General features: G+C 35.5%; 1 protein-coding gene across 1 annotated transcript; it reads left to right on the forward strand.

The window, feature by feature from the left end:
* The first annotated feature begins 5,291 nt into the window (after positions 1 to 5,291).
* LOC138348351 (uncharacterized) lies at positions 5,292 to 17,076 on the forward strand. The gene has a single exon (XM_069297415.1). It carries the CDS (start codon positions 10,473 to 10,475, stop codon positions 13,014 to 13,016), a length of 2,544 nt encoding a protein of 847 aa, XP_069153516.1. The 5' UTR covers positions 5,292 to 10,472; the 3' UTR covers positions 13,017 to 17,076.
* The last annotated feature ends 1,335 nt before the right edge of the window (positions 17,077 to 18,411 follow it).

Here is an 18,411-nt window from a genome sequence, read left to right on the forward strand (position 1 = left end):
TTTGAGGTTAGACTCTATGAGTTGTTTTGCTTGTATTTTTATTTTTTCAATTTCTTTTGATTTGTCTATTTCTTCATTTTCTTTTGTTATTCTTATCATAGCTGTTAAACTATCTTCTAATTTTGCTGTTTCTTTTTCTAACATTAAGTATAGATTATTTCCTATTTTTTTATATCTTCTTCCTAGATTTGAAAATATTATTTTTATTATCATTCCGTCTTGATTTTCATATGTTTTTTCGTCTACTGCAAATTCATCTTTATTCATTATAATTTATGTATTATATTATGTTGAAACTCATATTCAAGACAATCTAATTCTAATTTTGACATAGATATATTTTTTCTTTAAGCTAGTATTGATTTATTACATACTTCTGCTAATATTTTTTCTTCTAACCTTCTTTTTCTATGTTGTATTTCTTGTTCTTTTTCTGCTATTTTTTCCGTTATTTTTTTCTACTAATTGTTGTTTATAAATTTCTTTGTTCATACTGTTTTTTTAAATAACAAACATATTTGTATTCTGTGTTTGAAATTATACTTATTAAATGATCTTTCTCATTATTACTTCCTTTAGTTAATTGTAATAGTTTATATTCCATATATAAAGGTTTTAATTTTTTCTATATTTTTCTAACCTTTTTATCTATCTTTGTTCGTTTTATTTTAGTATTTTTATTTTTATCCATCATAGTTTTTTATATAATATTTTAAAAAGCTTACTTAATTTATCTGGATATTTAATCTTTTTTAACCTGTAATTTCTACCATACCGCCTTAGCCAATATTCAGTCATATTTAATATCAAATATCTAAATCATCATGTAAATCATACATGTCATAATAAAGTTTATCCTGTATACTTTGTATAGTTAACGCAGTCCAACCTTGGGTTGTTAATTCTATTATCTCATATATTACTAATTTATCATAAATTTCTCTTTTTATATCAGTACTCAGATCTTTTAATATATAGAGTAGTAATATCTTATAGTTATCATCATCATCTATTAAATATGTGCTCATTTTATTCATTTTTGCTAAAAATTTTATTCCTTCCAACCTCTTAATGGATTATACTTATTTATTATGAAATAATAATGATTTAATAATCATCTTGCCTAGTCACTACTACAACTTTCTTCTTTGGTTAGTTACATTAACAGCGCCTCAACTTTGTTTACTCCCCTAAACGGCCTTCTTGCCTACCGGTTTCAACATTAGGATGACATAGTCTGGGCATACTTATTCGAAGAATATTTTCTGTAGCAAACCTTCTAAAGATGCTTATTAGAGCATTATTAAGTCATGATAAACAATTATAATCAACAAGAGATTTTCAAGAATAAATTTATTTAGCTACTCATAATTTTAAGAGTGTAGACCTGATTTTGTAGATTTGTATCTCCAGATTTCTCCATTGTTATTAGCTTAGTAAGTTAGCTAGATCTGATACCAATTTTGGGGTGGAAGCGTAAAGAGAGAGAAGAGAGTAGTGGAAGTGATTTTGGAAGAGGTGTGTATTATTTATGAAGGCAAATGCCCCTTATATAGACATACATAATGACCTTTCATCTTTATTAAAAGACAATTGGCCTTTACTATTTACATAGTAACTTGACTCCTACTATTTACACAGTTACTTGACTCTTACTATTTACGATAAAGACATACTGACACTATTGTCTTTACGACTTTTTACAAGAAAACAAAATAAACTTTGGCCAAATGGGCGACAATGACTATGACCTAATTTGTACATATATCTTTATTTATCTTTCTTTTTCTTTTTTTTTGTTTTTTTTAATATCTTGTTCTTCACATCTTATATTCTAGTTGGACGTTTGGCACATAATTGTCTTCTCCTTCACTTTTTGAACATATATGGTTAGGATATTTTTGTCCTATTAATTTGCAATATCTTGTCATCAAATTGGCTGAAATAAAATTCTTTTGTATAGCTCTTCTCGTAGGTATTTGTTCTGGCTTTAGCAAGCTCAATATCCATTCTCTTAGATCTTCCATATTTGCTATTCTAATTTCTCTGCAATTTGAGTAGATGATTGTCTGGTCTCTGTTGTAATATGTCCAAATTGCTTTTTTGTTTAAGTAATTATTTGTCATCTCACTTAGTATAGTAGCTATTCCGATAGTTCTTTTATTTGCATAAAATTCTGGAATATCCACTTTTTGTATTTCTTGTTGGATATCTATTTTTTCTGGGATTATCATCTCTCTTGTAAGTCCAATCTTTATAGCTTGTATTGTAGGTTTAACTTCGTCATATGGTATCTCTGCTGTAGCTGCGTAAAACTTTATACAAAAAAGAGTTTCGTTATTGTATATATAGTACTTAATAATCCGTAGTTGTAGCAGGTTGCTACTAGATTTGGGTTGGTTCCTGGTTGTGCAATTAGCTTATTGTTTCCTTGTAAATATGGGTTATATAGTCTTCAGTTGGGTTCTTTGTTTCTTTGGCTCTGGGGTTTAGGTTTAGAAATGTTTGTACTCTGTGTATATTTTCTATGTATGTTCTTGTGATGTAATTATATGTCTGTTTTTGAGAGTCTAGGCTGGCTTTATAAGTATTTGTTTGTGGGGTAACAGATATATCTTTTTGGGTATTTTGAGGAGTGTATGGTTTTGAGAATAGTTTATTCAAATTTTTATTTGTATATTTTATCTTATTCTCCTCCATTCTTGTGGATTGTCCTGTTGTAGATGTGCTGGCTGTAGCTGAATTTAAACATACATTGTTATGGGTTTTAAGGAGTTTCCCATCGTCTCCTTGTAGCTTTGGAATTTTTGTGTCTTCCGATCGACATAGCTCCGCATATTTATAGTCATGCTGCTGACTTTTAGTTTTCAAATTTTGTAACTCTTTACTGATACTGTCTACTTTCGTAGAAAGTGTAGTAATAGCTTCGAGTATTTCTTCTGCTGTATCTGGTTTAGTTTGTGTTCCTTTTTCTTGATAGGTAATCTGCAACGAGATTTTTATCAGTTTTTATAATTTCAATTGTAAATGTAAAATTTAATATATTCAATACCAATCTCCTTATTTCTTTTGTTGTAACTGAATCATCTAACTTTTTTGTTATCCACTATTTTACTTGTGTGTTATCTGTTCTTACAATAAATTTATTGTAAACTATATATGGTTCAAATGCTAATAAACACTTATATAATGCAAATAATTCTTTTCTATTTATTTTCCACTTTATTTGTGCTTCTGTATAAGATCCTGAATAATATCTACAATGATGTTCTATTATTTCTTTGTTATATATTTATTTTAAAACTCCTCCATAACTATGATCACTCGAGTTTGTTTCAACAATATAAATAAACTCTTTATTTTCATCAGGAAAATATAATTTTGGTAGTTTTTTGCATAATTTTTTAATATTTTTTACGTGTTCTTTATCTTTATTGTCAAAATGATATTCAATATCTTTTCTGAGTTTTTTATATAGTGGTTTTAAATGTTTTGCTAATTTTGATATATATTCTCTTACTTGATTTACTAATCTTAAAAATGATTGTAATTTCTTTTTTGTATCCATATTTTCATCAATAGTAATTATTTTTTGTACTATGTGAGTTTGCATTTTTATTCCAATTTTATCTATTTGTATTCCTAGAAATTCTATCTGTGGTTTCATAATTTCTGCTTTACTTTTACTTAAACTTATACTTGAATGTTTAATTATATGTATAAATTTTTCTAATAATCTTATATGTTCATCTTGTGTTTTGGAGTATAATAGTATATCATCTATATATATGATACAGTTTTCTAATTGGTTAAAATAGTTGTCCATAAAATGCTGATATCTACCTGGTGCATTTTTATATCCAAATGGTAATACATTCCAATCATACAATCCTTGCGGTACTGTGAATGCTGTTAATTGTTTAGATTCTTCTTCTAATTTTAGATGGTAAAATTCTGATTTACAGTCAAATTTACTAAAATAATTATATCCTTGTATTTGTCTTATTTTAAGTATTTTATTAGGTATTGGGTAGTTATATGTTTTAGTTTTAGCATTTAAATTTCTGTTGTCAATAACCATTCTACTTTTGCCTCTTTTTTGTTCACTGTATTTTATTACTATAAATGCTGGGCTTGTATTTTTACTATTACTTTCTTGTATGTAATTTTTTTTAGTAATTCATTTATATGTATTTTAAATTCTTGTAAATCATCAAAGTTATATTTTAATGGTTTTTGTGTCATTATACTATTTTCATCTATTAATTCAATTTTTACTTTTGTTTTATGTTTTTCTCATCCTTGTAATGGGTCTTCATTATATAGTTGTTCTAGCTACTCATTAATTATTTTAACTTTATCTATTGTAAATATAATAATTTCTAATTGTGATATTTGTTTTTCATCTATATTTTCCATTTCTTGATTAATTTTTTCACTTCACTTAATCCATTCAATAGGTTTTCGTTGTTTATTTTTTACTCTCTTTGCTCCTATTTTATGGCCACATGGTGTAGTAAGCCACTAATATGTTTTTGTTATTATATGTGGGTAAAATTTGTCTAAAAATGGCATTCCTAAAAACATATCTTTTGTAGTAAATTCAAAGTTATATATTTCTTCTATTGTTAGTATTTTATCCCATATTTGTATTTTTATGTTTTTTGCTTTATATTTGATCATACTTCCTTCATTATTAAATCATGTTACTATCATGGGTGTTTTTAATTATTCCCATTTATCTTCCTGTAACAATTATATTTACATATATTTGCTTCTGCTCCTGTATCTATCATAGGTGTATAATATCTGTTGTGATATCCTTCTACAATAATTTTTGCAAGTATAAATATTTTCATTAATCATTTTGTTCTTTTTATAATTATTTTCTTGTTTTGACAAGTTATTGTTAATTGTTCATTTTCTATGCTGTATGGTTTATCCTTTTTTAACCATTTTATTCCTAATGTGATATTATGATTTCCTTCATGTATCTTAAATTGTATTTTTAATGGAATTCCTCCTATAATTATTTCTTTTTCTGTTGTTCCTTCATTTGTATTTACTATTTCACTAGGTAATCCAGGGCATATATGTCCTGTTTTCATAATCTCTTATTATAGTACTAGTTCTCTAGTTATATGATTTTCTTTTTGTCATGTGTTTATCAAGATTTTATATTTTCTCTGGTCTATTATTCCTGTTATAAAATAATGATATTTTGTCATTTCTTCTAAATCTTGTGATATTTCATATTTTCTTTTAGATGAACTTATTCTTGATGAGGAAACTCTTGTTAATGTATTTGGTACGCTTGAAGTGCTTAATCTTTCTTTTACAATTTCTAAATCTTCTTCTACGTCAATTTCTTTATAGCTATAGTCATTATTGTCGATTACGATAATTATTTTTTCAAAAGGATTTTCTATTTTTATTTTATCTATTTTATTTCTTGCTGTTATTTTAGGTTTGTTGTTAATATATATAGATTTTTACATGTTGCTGTGAATACCTTACTTCCTGTTGCTAACTCTATTCCTGACATTTTCCAATATAATACTAATGATTTATCTATATTTGTATCTGTTAATGCTACTGTATAATTAGCACTTATTATAAATTTAAATTTTTGGCATATTAAATTTCCTTTAACTGCACTTATTACACTTTTTTCTATAGGTTGTTTTATTCTATCATCTGCTAAATATATTTCAATGGGCGTATCTATTCCTTCTCTGAAACAAGCTTTTATTAGTATTTCTGTTCCTCCTAAATGTACATATTTTGTAGCTTCTTTATTTTTTATGTTTTGTATTTCTTTATTTATTATTCGTTTGCTTATTATAGGTATATATGCTTTTCCGCTTGTATATTTACTGTCTATGATGTGTTCTTTTTGACTAACTACATAGTATTCTTCTTTCTGTCTTTTAAACAGTTTTTTAGTATAGGTATGAAAGTATTTTTTCAACACTTAAATCTAATTCTTTTCCTTTAATTTGTCCAAAAAGTTTATTATCAAATATAATTTTTTGGTGTGATGATTCTTCATCTTCATATTTCTCTTTAGATATTATTTCATTTTCAGACATTATATTTCTTCTTCTTATATTTCATTATCTTGATTTTCTTCTCCATTTTCAGTTTCTATATCTGATACTTCATATATACTATCGTTTTCACTTAATTCATATTCTATGTATTCTATTTGTTTTCTTTTTCGATTTTTAGGTAATTTACAGTCTTTAGCTATGTGTCATATCTTTCCGCAATTATAACATGTACATTGGGATATTTTCCTTTTAGGTCTATATCGTCTTTTTATTTTATAGTTTTTTACATAATACCTTCGTCTTGGTTGTTTATATTTATACTTCGTTTTATTTTTTCTATAATTTTTATATATTCTGGATTTTTGTTTTTTATTTGTACACCCAAACTGTGGTGCCATTTTATTTCTACAACATGATAAATTTTTATTTAATACTTTTTCCATTTTTAATTTTTCTTTTTGGTTCTCACATAATTGTGTAAACCATTGAGATAGAAATTTTATTCTAGCTCCTAAAGTATCTACCATACCTTCATAATTCCAATCCTTTATTATTTTTGTACTAAATGGTTCTGGTAATTTTGTAAAATATTGTTTTCTTATTTTTTGCTTCATCTAAATTGTATTTAGCTTTGTAATAATATTCTTTGAATGCACAAGTATATTCTTCTATATAACACATTTTACATATAGCTAATTTTGTTATAAGTTGTCTATTTATTATTTTTTCTCTATTTTGTTCTCTTATATCTGTGGTCATACCTCCAAATTCTCTTCTTATTGCTGATTCATATTTGTCTAGTATATCTATATTTGTTGCTGATGGGGATCTATCCATTTTCTTATCATTCCTAAGTACTTCTAAACTTTCTGATCGTAGATTTTCTATCCATAATTTTGTTGTTCCTACGAATGTTGTTTCTATGTATATCGGTGTTTTTGTTGTTTCTATTTTGTTATCTATTAACTGTTTAGATATATTTCCTGTCCATAGTAATATATCTTTATTTAAGTCAGTGACACAATCTAAATCTAAGAAATTATATTGTTCACTTATTGATTTCGGTATCCAATTTTTATTTAATCTACTGTTCCATAATATATTATTTCTATCTGATGAAGCTTTTGAAAAAATGCCTGATTACACCGAGTTCATGAAAAATATGGTCACTAAGTACAGATAAGTTAGTTTTGAGGATGATGATCGTATGCAACACTGTAGTGCTATTGCAAGGTCTCTTGTGCAAAAGAAAGGAGATCCCGATGCTTTCACTCTTTTATGTACAATCAGGTTGTTACACTTTGCTAAGGCATTATGTGATATTGGGGCAATCATATATCTCATGCCTCTCTCTATTTACAAGAAGTTAGGTTTGGGTTACCCAAAGCCCATTGCGATGCGATTACTGATGGCTGAACGAACAGTGAAGAGGCCCATCAGGATACTCCATGATGTGCTAGTAAAAGTTGAAGTGATCTATTTTTCCGGTGGAATTTTTAATCTTTATTGTGAGGTGGACTTTTAGGTGCCTGTTATTGTAACGACCTATTTAGTCGTTTTGAGCAGCAGATTTTATTTCTGGAAAAACAGGCTGAGGCGACGGATCCCACGACGGACCGTCATGGGCACGACGGACCGTCGCAGGGTCTCGTTTCAAAACACTTAGAAAATCTTAAATTGGGTACTGAAAATCGACTCTCTGAACTTCGTGACGGAATGGCAGGACGGACCATCACAGGTGTGACGGACCGTCACAGACCCTTGGTGGAAATTTGGGTCTCTGAACTTTGCGACGACCTGCAGGACGGACCGTCAGAGGCACGACGGCCCGTCACAGGTTGCGCAATCCCAGTCCGGGTGGGATTTCTTTATACGTTCTAAGGGACGTTTTTGACTATTCCTGCTTTAATTATAAGGTTAGTGGGTTAATGTTAATAAGTCTAATTACTTGGGGGTTAAAAGAGGTAACCTTAAGTTGATTAGTGGGTTATTATTGCCATCTTTTACACTTGATTATATGTTAATTTGGGTAAAAGAAAGAGAGTTTGAATAAGAAAAATAGAAAGAACAAAGAGAAAATAGAAAAAGAAATAGAACGAGTAGAGAGAGAGACAGAAACGAAGAGGATAGCAAGGATTTTGAGAAGATAGCTTGTTGATCGCAATTCTTCGGTGGAGGTAGGTTATGGTTTTCATGCTTTCATAGTAAACTCTTAATAGAGAATGATATGTATTGGTAGTATTGTAAACCCTACTATGTGCTTAATTGTATGCATGCATGAACGTGATTATATAATTGTGATTATATTAAGCATGATGAAGTTATTGAATCCCAAATCTTGATAAAAACCTAATCTCTTTTGAATGATGATGCCTTGGTAAGGGAGAAGGCTTGATGAACTAAAGTAATGAGATTGATGATGCCTTGGTAAGAAAGAAGGCTTGATGAATTGATGGAAGGAGATTAGGGGATCGGGTGTCACGAACCGAAACGTAGATTTAGGGGATCGGGTGTCACGAACCGACACGTAGAATTAGGGGATCGGGTGTCACGAACCGACACGTAGTATTAGGGGATCGGGTGTCACGAACCGACACGTAGTATTAGGGGATCGGGTGTCATGAACCGACACATAGATTTAGGAGATCGGGTGTCACGAACCGACACATAGATTTAGTGGATCGGGTGTCACAAACCGACACGTAGATTTAGGGGATCGGGTGTCACGAACCGACACATAGATTTAGGGGATCGACTGTCACGAACCGACACATAGATTTAGGGGATCGGAGTGTCACGTACCAACACAAGAGGATTAATGAATATTGAGGGAGCGGAGTGTCCCGTACCGGCACAAGAGAAATAAAGATAATGAATCTTGAAAGATGTTAATATACTCAATCTAATGAACATGATTCCCAAATGAGTATGGTATCGAGGCTTGAGTCCTCTTGTGTGAACTTGACGGTAATTGTTAATGATATAGTATTTGTTGTTGCTACATGTTGAGTATCATAGTTGATTTTATGATATTATGTGGTATATATTGATTTCTATTTTGAGTTGGCCGATGATATCTACTCAGTACCTGTGTTTTGTACTGACCCCTACTTTTATGTTCTCTTCTCGTTTATTGGTGGAGTGCAGCAAACGTGCCGTCGTCTTCAACTCAACAGTAATTCAAGCCAGTCTTACTACATCGGAAATTCAGGGTGAGCTAATGCTTCTAGCTTGGACTGGATCATCTTCTTCAAGTCTTGATGCCTTGAACTTCCGGCATGGACTAGCTTCTTATGTATTTTTAGCTTTTAGAATACTCTTAGTTTAGTCATTTGATTGTAGATGTTCTTATGATGATGACTTCCAGATTTTGGGGAATAATAGATGTTGAATTTTAGAAGTTAATGAATTGGTCTTTATTTAATGAGTTTAAGTCTTCCGCATTACTTTCTGTTGATATTATATTGAAATGTTAAGGTTAGATTGGTTGGTTCGCTCACATAGGAGGGTAAGTGTGGGTGCCAGTCGCAACCCGGTTTGGGTCGTGACAAACTTGGTATCAGAGCATTAGGTTCGTTGGTCTCATCACACAAGAACGAGTCTAGTAGAGTCTTAAGGAACGGTAGGGGGACGCCTTTACTTTTCTTTAAGAGGCTATAAGACTTTAGGAAAATTTCATTCTATCTTTCTTTCTTTCGTGCTACTACTTGAATCCAATTGGTATCTAGGTGATACAAATTGGTATCTGACCATCTTCACTCTCTTTCGCAGATGGTTAGAACTAGAGCAACGACTACGCCAACACCAACATAAGCACCGGCGGGACAGGGTGCGTCTGAGCCAGCCACTAGGGCCGTAGCTCGAGGAAGAGCAGTGGCAAGAGGCCGTGGTAGAGGTCGTGGGAGGAAGTCCTCTAGGGGAAGAGGACGAGCACCTAGCCCAGCTGATACTAGGGTAGTGACTCCTCCACCGACTGAGGAAGTAATAAGAGAAGGGGAGAATGGGGAAACTGAACTAGTGCAGAATGAGGGATTGCCACCCCAACCTACCCCAGAGATGATCAATCAGGTTCTCGCCTATCTCAGTGGGTTGTCTGATCAAGGTCAGGCACCTCCAGTGTTTTCTGTGCCAACACCTCCGGTTTCAGAAGTACAACATGCAGCCACTATGGCTCCTCGTATGGATGCCTCATTGGACATAGACACATTTCCACGTCTGACTACTGGGCCTATAATGACAAATGATCAGCATGAACTTTTCAGTAAGTTCTTGAAATTGAAACCTCCGGTCTTCAAGGGTGCTGAATCGGAGGATGCTTATGATTTTCTAGTTGACTGTCACGAGCTACTACACAAGATGGGTATAGTAGAACGGTTTGGTGTGGAGTTTGTGACTTATTAGTTTCAAGGGAACGCCAAAATGTGGTGGCGGTCACATATTGAGTGTCAACCAACAGAGGCACCACCTATGACTTGGGCCATATTCTCTAGCTTATTTATGGAGAAGTATATCCCCCGAACTTTGAGGGATAGGAAAAGGGATGAGTTCTTGAGCCTAGAGCAAGGTAGGATGTCGGTCAATGCATATGAGTCTAAGTTTCACGCACTATCCAGATATGCCACGCATTTTTGTTTCAGTCCACAAGAGAGGATTCGCCGGTTTGTGAAGGGGTTGAGATCAGAGTTGCGAATTTCGGCCTTACAGGTAGCGGCTACAGCAAAATCCTTCCAGGAAGTGGTAGACTTCGTGATAGAGGTGGAAGGAGTGAAGCCCGATTACTTCACCTCGACATCGACATCAAAAAAGATTCGAAAGGGAGGTGAGTTTAATGGTTCTTACTCTAGAGGACAAGGTTCCGGAGGTTACTCAGGTCTACCCATTCAGTCTTCACTACAGACTGTAGTTGGGGGTCCACCTCAGACTGGTCAACACTTCTCTGAGAGACCTATGCTTGACTCCAGAGAGTGTTATGGATGTGGGGAGACTGGACATATTAGGAGGAATTGTCCAAAACAGAGTTATAGACCCCCAATGGCTAGAGGTAGAGGTGGTCATGGTAGAGGCCGTTATTCTGGAGGACGTGGTGGTCGAGGTAATGGTGGTCACCAAAATGGCCAAGGTGATGGGCAAACTGGAACCACTACATCACAACATGGTAGGGGCAATGGACAGACAAACGATAGGGCCCATTGTTATGCTTTCCCTGGGCGGTCTGAAGCGCAGGCATCTGATGCTCTCATCACAGGTAATCTTCTGGTTTGTTATTGCATGGCTTCTATATTGTTTGATCCTGCATCCACATTTTCTTATGTATCTTCCTCATTTGCTAATGGTCTAAATTTACATTGTGAATTACTTGATATGCCTATTCGTGTTTCTACTCCGGTGGGTGAGTCTGTGGTAGTTGAAAAGGTGTATAGGTCTTGTTTGGTGAACTTTGTGGGGAGCAACACTTATGTAGATTTGGTTATCTTAGAAATGGATGATTTTGATGTAATTCTGGGTATGACTTGGCTTTATCCGCAATTTGCGATTTTGGAATGTAATGCTAAAATGGTGATGTTAGCCAAGCCTGGGACAGATCCGTTAGTTTGGGAGGGTGAGTACACTTCCAATCCGGTGCGTATCATCTCCCTTCTTCATGCTAAGAAAATAGTTAGTAAAGGGTGTTTAGCTTTCTTGGCACATCTCAAGGATGACACTACCCAAGTACATTCGATTAAGTCGGTTTCGGTGGTCCGTGAGTTTCTGGATGTGTTCCCTGCAGATCTTCCTGGTATGCCACTAGATAGGGATATTGATTTTTGTATTGACCTTGAACCGGGTACTCGCCCCATTTCGATACCCCCTTGTAGAATGGCTCCCGCGGAGTTACGAAAGTTAAAAGCCCAACTTCAAGAGTTGTTAAACAAAGGCTTTATTAGACCAAGTGCATCTCCTTGGGGTGCTCCGGTTTTGTTTGTAAAGAAGAAGGATGGGAGTTTTCGAATGTGTATAGACTACAGACAACTAAACAAGGTAACCATAAAGAACAAGTATCCTCTTCCCCGCATTGATAACTTGTTCGATCAGTTACAAGGTGCTTGTGTCTTCTCTAAGATTGACTTGAGATCCGGTTATCATCAATTGAAAATACGGGCAACGGATGTGCCAAAGACTGCTTTTCAAACGAGGTATGGGCATTACGAATTTGTAGTGATGTCTTTTGGTCTTACGAATGCCCCTACTGCGTTCATGAGCTTGATGAACGGGATTTTTAAGCCATATTTTGACCACTTCGTGATCGTATTTATTGATGATATATTGGTATACTCAAAGAGCAAGAAGGAACATGAAGAGCATTTGAGAATGGTATTGGAAATGTTGAGGGAGAAAAAACTTTATGCCAAGTTCTCTAAGTGTGAGTTTTGGCTAGATGTAGTGTCCTTCTTAGGGCACGTGGTTTCTAAGGATGGAGTGATGGTGGATCCTTCTATGATTGAGATAGTGAAGAATTGCGTAAGACCTACTAATGTGTCAGAAATAAGAAGCTTTGTTGGGTTAGCTAGCTACTACCGTCGATTTGTCAAGGGATTCTCTTCTATTGCTTCCCAATTGACGAACTTGACTAAGCAGAATGTTCCATTTGTATGGTCGGGCGAATGTGAGGAAAGATTTCAGAAGCTCAAGACTTTGTTGACTACCGCACCTATCCTTACCTTGCCAGTAGAGGGTAAGAACTTCATTTTTTATTGTGATGCATCCTATTCTGGTTTGGGTGCAGTACTAATACAAGAGAAGAGTGTGATTGCTTATTCTTCAAGGCAACTAAAGGTGCATGAACGTAACTATCCGACCCACAATTTGGAATTGGCTGCGGTTGTGTTTGCATTAAAGCAATGGAGACACTATTTATATGGGGTTAGGTGTGAGATCTATACGGATCATCATAGCCACAGTATGTCTTTACTCAGAAAGATTTGAACTTGAGACAGAGGAGATGGATAGAACTACTGAAGGACTACGACATCACTATTTTGTATCATCCGGGGAAGGCGAATGTTGTAGCGGATGCTTTAAGTAGAAAGCTGGGAAGCATGGGAAGTCTAGCTCACTTGCACGCCTCTAGACGCCCATTAGCTAGAGAGGTTCAGACTCTAGCTAACGACTTGATGAGATTAGAAGTAAATGAGAAGGGAGGATTATTGGCTTGTGTGGAGGCAAGATCTTCCTTTCTTGACAAGATTATGGGAAAACAGTTTGATGATGAGAATCTAAGAAGAATCCAAGATAAGGTATTGCAAGGAGAGGCTAAGGAAGCACAAATCGATGACGAAGGTGTTTTGAGAATCAAGGGAAGGGTATGTGTGCCCCGTGTTGATGATTTGATCAACACTATTCTGACAGAAGCTCATAGTTCAAGGTATTCGATACATCCGGGTGCAACCATGATGTACCGTGACCTAAAGCAACACTTTTGGTGGAGTTGAATGAAGCGTGACATTGTAGACTTTATTGCCAAATGTCCAAACTGTCAACAAGTAAAGTATGAACACCAAAGGCCCGGAGGAACACTTCAGAGAATGCCAATTCCGGAATGGAAGTGGGAAAGAATTACAATGGACTTTGTGGTTGGTCTTCCAAGGACAATGGGTAAGTATTACTCCATTTGGGTGATTGTTGATAGGTTAACTAAATCTGCTCATTTCATTCCGATAAAGGTGACTTACAATGCAAAGAAGTTAGCCAAGATCTATATCTCAGAAATTGTTCAATTTCATGGGGTTCCACTATCCATCATATCAGATAGAGATACGCAGTTTACTTCTATGTTTTGGAAAACATTGCATGCGGAATTGGGTACTAGGTTGGAGCTTAGTACCGTGTTCCATCCTCAGACCGATGGTCAGTCTGAGCGAACGATTCAAGTGTTGGAGGATATGCTTCGTGCATGTGTGATAGAGTTTGGTGGGCATTGGGATAGCTTCTTACCCTTAGCGGAGTTTTCATACAATAATAGCTATCACTCAAGTATTGATATGGCCCCATTTGAAGCATTGTGTGGGAGGAGATGTAGGTCTCCCATTGGTTGGTTTGATGCATTCGAGATTAGACCTTGGGGTACTGACCTTTTGAGAGATTCGATAGAGAAAGTGAAGTCTATTCAAGAAAAACTTCTAGCGGCGCAAAGTAGACAAAAAGAATATGCAGATCGAAAGGTTAGAGACTTAGAGTTCATGGAAGGTGAACAAGTCTTGTTGAAGGTTTCGCCAATGAAAGGGGTGATGCGATTTGGTAAGCGAGGTAAACTTAGCCCAAGGTATATTGGTCCATTTGAAGTACTTAAGCGAGTAGGGGAGGTGGCTTATGAGTTAGCCTTGCCTCCAGGGCTGTCCAGAGTGCATCAGGTATTCCATGTGTCTAAGTTGAAAAGATATCATGGGGATGGAAATTACATTATCCGTTGGGATTCAGTTTTGCTTGATGAGAATTTATCTTATGAGGAGGAACCTGTTGCCATTCTAGATAGACAAATTCGCAAGTTGAGATCAAGGGAGATTGCATCCATCAAAGTATAATGGAAGAATCGACCCGTTGAAGAAGCCACTTGGGAGAAGGAGGCGGATATGCGAGAAAAATACCCATATCTGTTTACAGATTCAGGTACTCCTTTTCGCCCTTGTTTTCCTTCTTGTGATCGTTCGGGGAGGAACGATGGGTAAATTAGTATCTATTGTAACGACCTGTTTAGTCATTTTGAGCAGCAAATTTTATTTCTGGAAAAACAGGCTGAGGCGACGGACCCCACGACGAATCGTCATGGGCACGACGGACCGTCACAGGGTCTCGTTTCAAAACAATTAGAAAATCTGAAATTTGGTATTGAAAATCGACTCTCTGAACTTCGTGACGGAATGGCAGGACGGACCGTCACAGGTGTGACGGACCGTCACAGGTGTGACGGACCGTCACAGACCCTTGGTGGAAATTTGGGTCTCTGAACTTTGCGACAACCTGCAGGACGGACCGTCGCAGGCACGACGGCCCGTCACAGGTTGCGCAATCCCAGTCCGGGTCGGATTTCTTTATACGTTCTAAGGGACGTTTTTGACTATTCCTGCTTTAATTATAAGGTTAGTGGGTTAATGTTAAAAAGTCTAATTACTTGGAGGTTAAAAGAGGTAACCTTAAGTTAATTAGTGGGTTATTATTTCCATCTTTTACACTTGATTATATGTTAATTAGGGTAAAAGAAAGAGGGTTTGAATAAGAAAAATAGAAAGAACAAAGAGAAAACAGAAAAAGAAAGAGAACGAGTAGAGAGAGAGAGAGAGAAACGAAGAGGATAGCAAGGATTTTGAGAAGATAGCTTGTTGATCGCAATTCTTCGGTGGAGGTAGGTTATGGTTTTCATGCTTTCATAGTAAACTCTTAATAGAGAATGATATGTATTAGTAGTATTGTAAACCATGCTATGTGCTTAATGCATGAACGTGATTATATAATTGTGATTATATTAAGCATGATGAAGTTATTGAATCTCAAATCTTGATAAAAACCTAATATCTTTTTAATGATGATGCCTTGTTAAGGGAGAAGGCTTGATGAACTAAAGTAATGAGATTGATGATGCCTTGGTAAGAAAGAAGGCTCGATGAATTGATGGAAGGAGATTAGGGGATCGGGTGTCACAAACCGACACGTAGATTTAGGGAATCGGGTGTCACGAACCGACACGTAGAATTAGGGGATCGTGTGTCACGAACCAACACGTAGTATTAGGGGATCGGGTGTCACGAACCGACACATAGTATTAGGGGATCGGGTGTCACGAACCGACATATAGATTTAGGGGATCGGGTATCACGAACCGACACGTAGATTTAGGGGATCGGGTGTCACGAACCGACACATAGATTTAGGGGATCGACTGTCACAAACCGACACATAGATTTAGGGGATCGGAGTGTCACGTACCGACATAAGAGGATTAATGAATATTGAGAGAGCGGAGTGTCACGTACCGACACAAGAGAAATAAAGATAATGAATCTTGAAAGATGTTAATATACTCAATCTAATGAACATGATTCCCAAATGAATATGGTATCGAGGCTTGAGTCCTCATGTGTGAACTTGACGGTAATTGTTAATGATATAGTATTTGTTGTTGCTACATGTTTAGTATCATAGGTTATTTTATGATATTACTTGGTATATATTGATTTCTATTTTGAGTTGGCCGATGATATCTACTCAGTACCCGTGTTTTGTACTGACCCCTACTTTTATGTTCTCTTCTCGTTTATTTGTGGAGTGCAGCAAACGTGCCATCGTCTTCAACTCAACAGTAATTCAAGCCAGTCTTACTACATCGGAAATTCAGGGTGAGCTAATGCTTCTAGCTTGGACTGGATCTTCTTCTTCAAGCCTTGATGCCTTGAACGTCCGGCATGGACTAGCTTCTTATGTATTTTTTGCTTTTAGAATACTCTTAGATTAGTCAATTGATCGTAGATGTTCTTGTGATGATGACTTCCAGATTTTGGGGAATAATAGATGTTGAATTTTAGAAGTTAATGAATTGGTCTTTATTTAATGAGTTTATGTCTTCCGCATTACTTTCTGTTTATATTATATTGAAATGTTAAGGTTAGATTTGTTGGTTCGCTAACATAGGAGGGTAAGTGTGGGTGCCAGTCGCAACCCGATTTGGGTCGTGACTGTTATTCTTTGGAGGCCGTTCCTTGCTATCGTTCGTGCTTTGGTTGATATGGAGAAAGGGCAGTTGAAATTTTTGTTGAACAATGAAGAAGCGACTTTCAACATTTTTAGGAGTCCATAAGGAAGAGTGTTGAGGTCCAATCGATATTTGAGAATGATTGTATCGATGCTGGTTTCGGAACTTGATCAAGGTGATGTTCGGTTCAAACCAAATCAATTGGATTTAGATATGAAACATTGCAAGTCTCTAGCCGATAAACCATCAATTGAGGAGGCCCCAAAAGTCGAGCTTAAGGCTCTACCACATCATCTAAGGTATGTTTTCTTTGGAAAATGTGAGACCTTGCCGGGAATTATTACATCAGATTTTAATGTGGAGAAAGTGGAGTGTCTTGTATTGGTGTTGAAGAGGTTCAAATAAGCAACTGGTTGGACTATTGCGGACATTATTGGATTCCCCATATTTGTTCACACAAAATCCAACTCGTGCCCGATCATAAGCCAAGTATAGAGAATCAAAGACGGATAAATACACCTATACAAAAGGTAGTGAAGAAGGAGATTATTAAGAAGTTGGATGCCGAAGTCATATATACGATCGCTGATAGTAGTTGGGTATGCCTTGTTCAGTGTGTGCCTAAGAAAGCGGGGATGATTGTGGTCCGTAATGAGAAAAATGAGATTGTTCCAACGAGGTGGTGACCGGATGGAGAGTTTGTATGGATTACAAGAAATTGAATGCATGGACTGAGAAGGACCATTTTCTTATGACCTTCATGGATCAAATGTTGGATAGGCTTGCACGAATGGGGTTGTATTTTTTTCTTGATGGTTATTCAGGTTACAACAAAATATCTATTGCACTAGAAAATGAAGAGAAAACGACATTTACTTGCCCGTATTGAACTTTTGCGTTCAAGAGGATGCCCTTCGGGTTGTGTAATTCACCGGCTACTTTTAAGAGATGTATGATGTCTATATTCTTCGATATGGTGGAGGACAGAATTAAGAGGTTTATGGATTCTTCTTCTATTGTTGGTGACTCAGTTGATCTTTTTTGAGTTACTTGGCCGAAGTTCTCAAGAGGTGTGAAGATTGAAACCTTATGCTAAATTGGGAAATATGTCACTTAATGGTGAAAGAGGGTATTGTATTGGGACATCGCATCTCAGATAAGGTATAGAGGATGATTGATCCAAAGTTAAGGTGATAGAGAGACTTCCTTCACCTATCTCTTTAAAAGGTGTGAGGAGTTTTCTTTGGCATATGGGCTTCTACCAGAGGTTAATCAATGAATTTATCAAAAATTGCACATCCTCTGTAAATTTTACTTAAGGAGAAGTATAAATTTTATTTTGATGAATCCTGTCTGAAGGCATTTGGAGTGGAAGAAGAAGTTGGTGTCTGCGCCCATTATTATTTCACCAGACTGGAGCAAACAATTTGTGGTGATGAGTGATTTGTGTAGTATTGGGACAAAGAAGGGATAAAAAACATCACCCCATTTATTATGTCGGTAAGGCCTCTAATGATGCTTAAAAGAATTATGTTGTGACTAAAAAAAGCTCCTTGCATTGGTTTTTGCATTCAAGAAATTTTTCTCCTCTTTGCTTGGACCGATAGTCATAGTGCATATTGATCATTCTACATTGAG

This window comes from Solanum lycopersicum, chromosome 1, assembly GCF_036512215.1.
Source record: "Solanum lycopersicum chromosome 1, SLM_r2.1".
In the NCBI taxonomy this organism is placed as follows: domain Eukaryota; kingdom Viridiplantae; phylum Streptophyta; class Magnoliopsida; order Solanales; family Solanaceae; genus Solanum; species Solanum lycopersicum.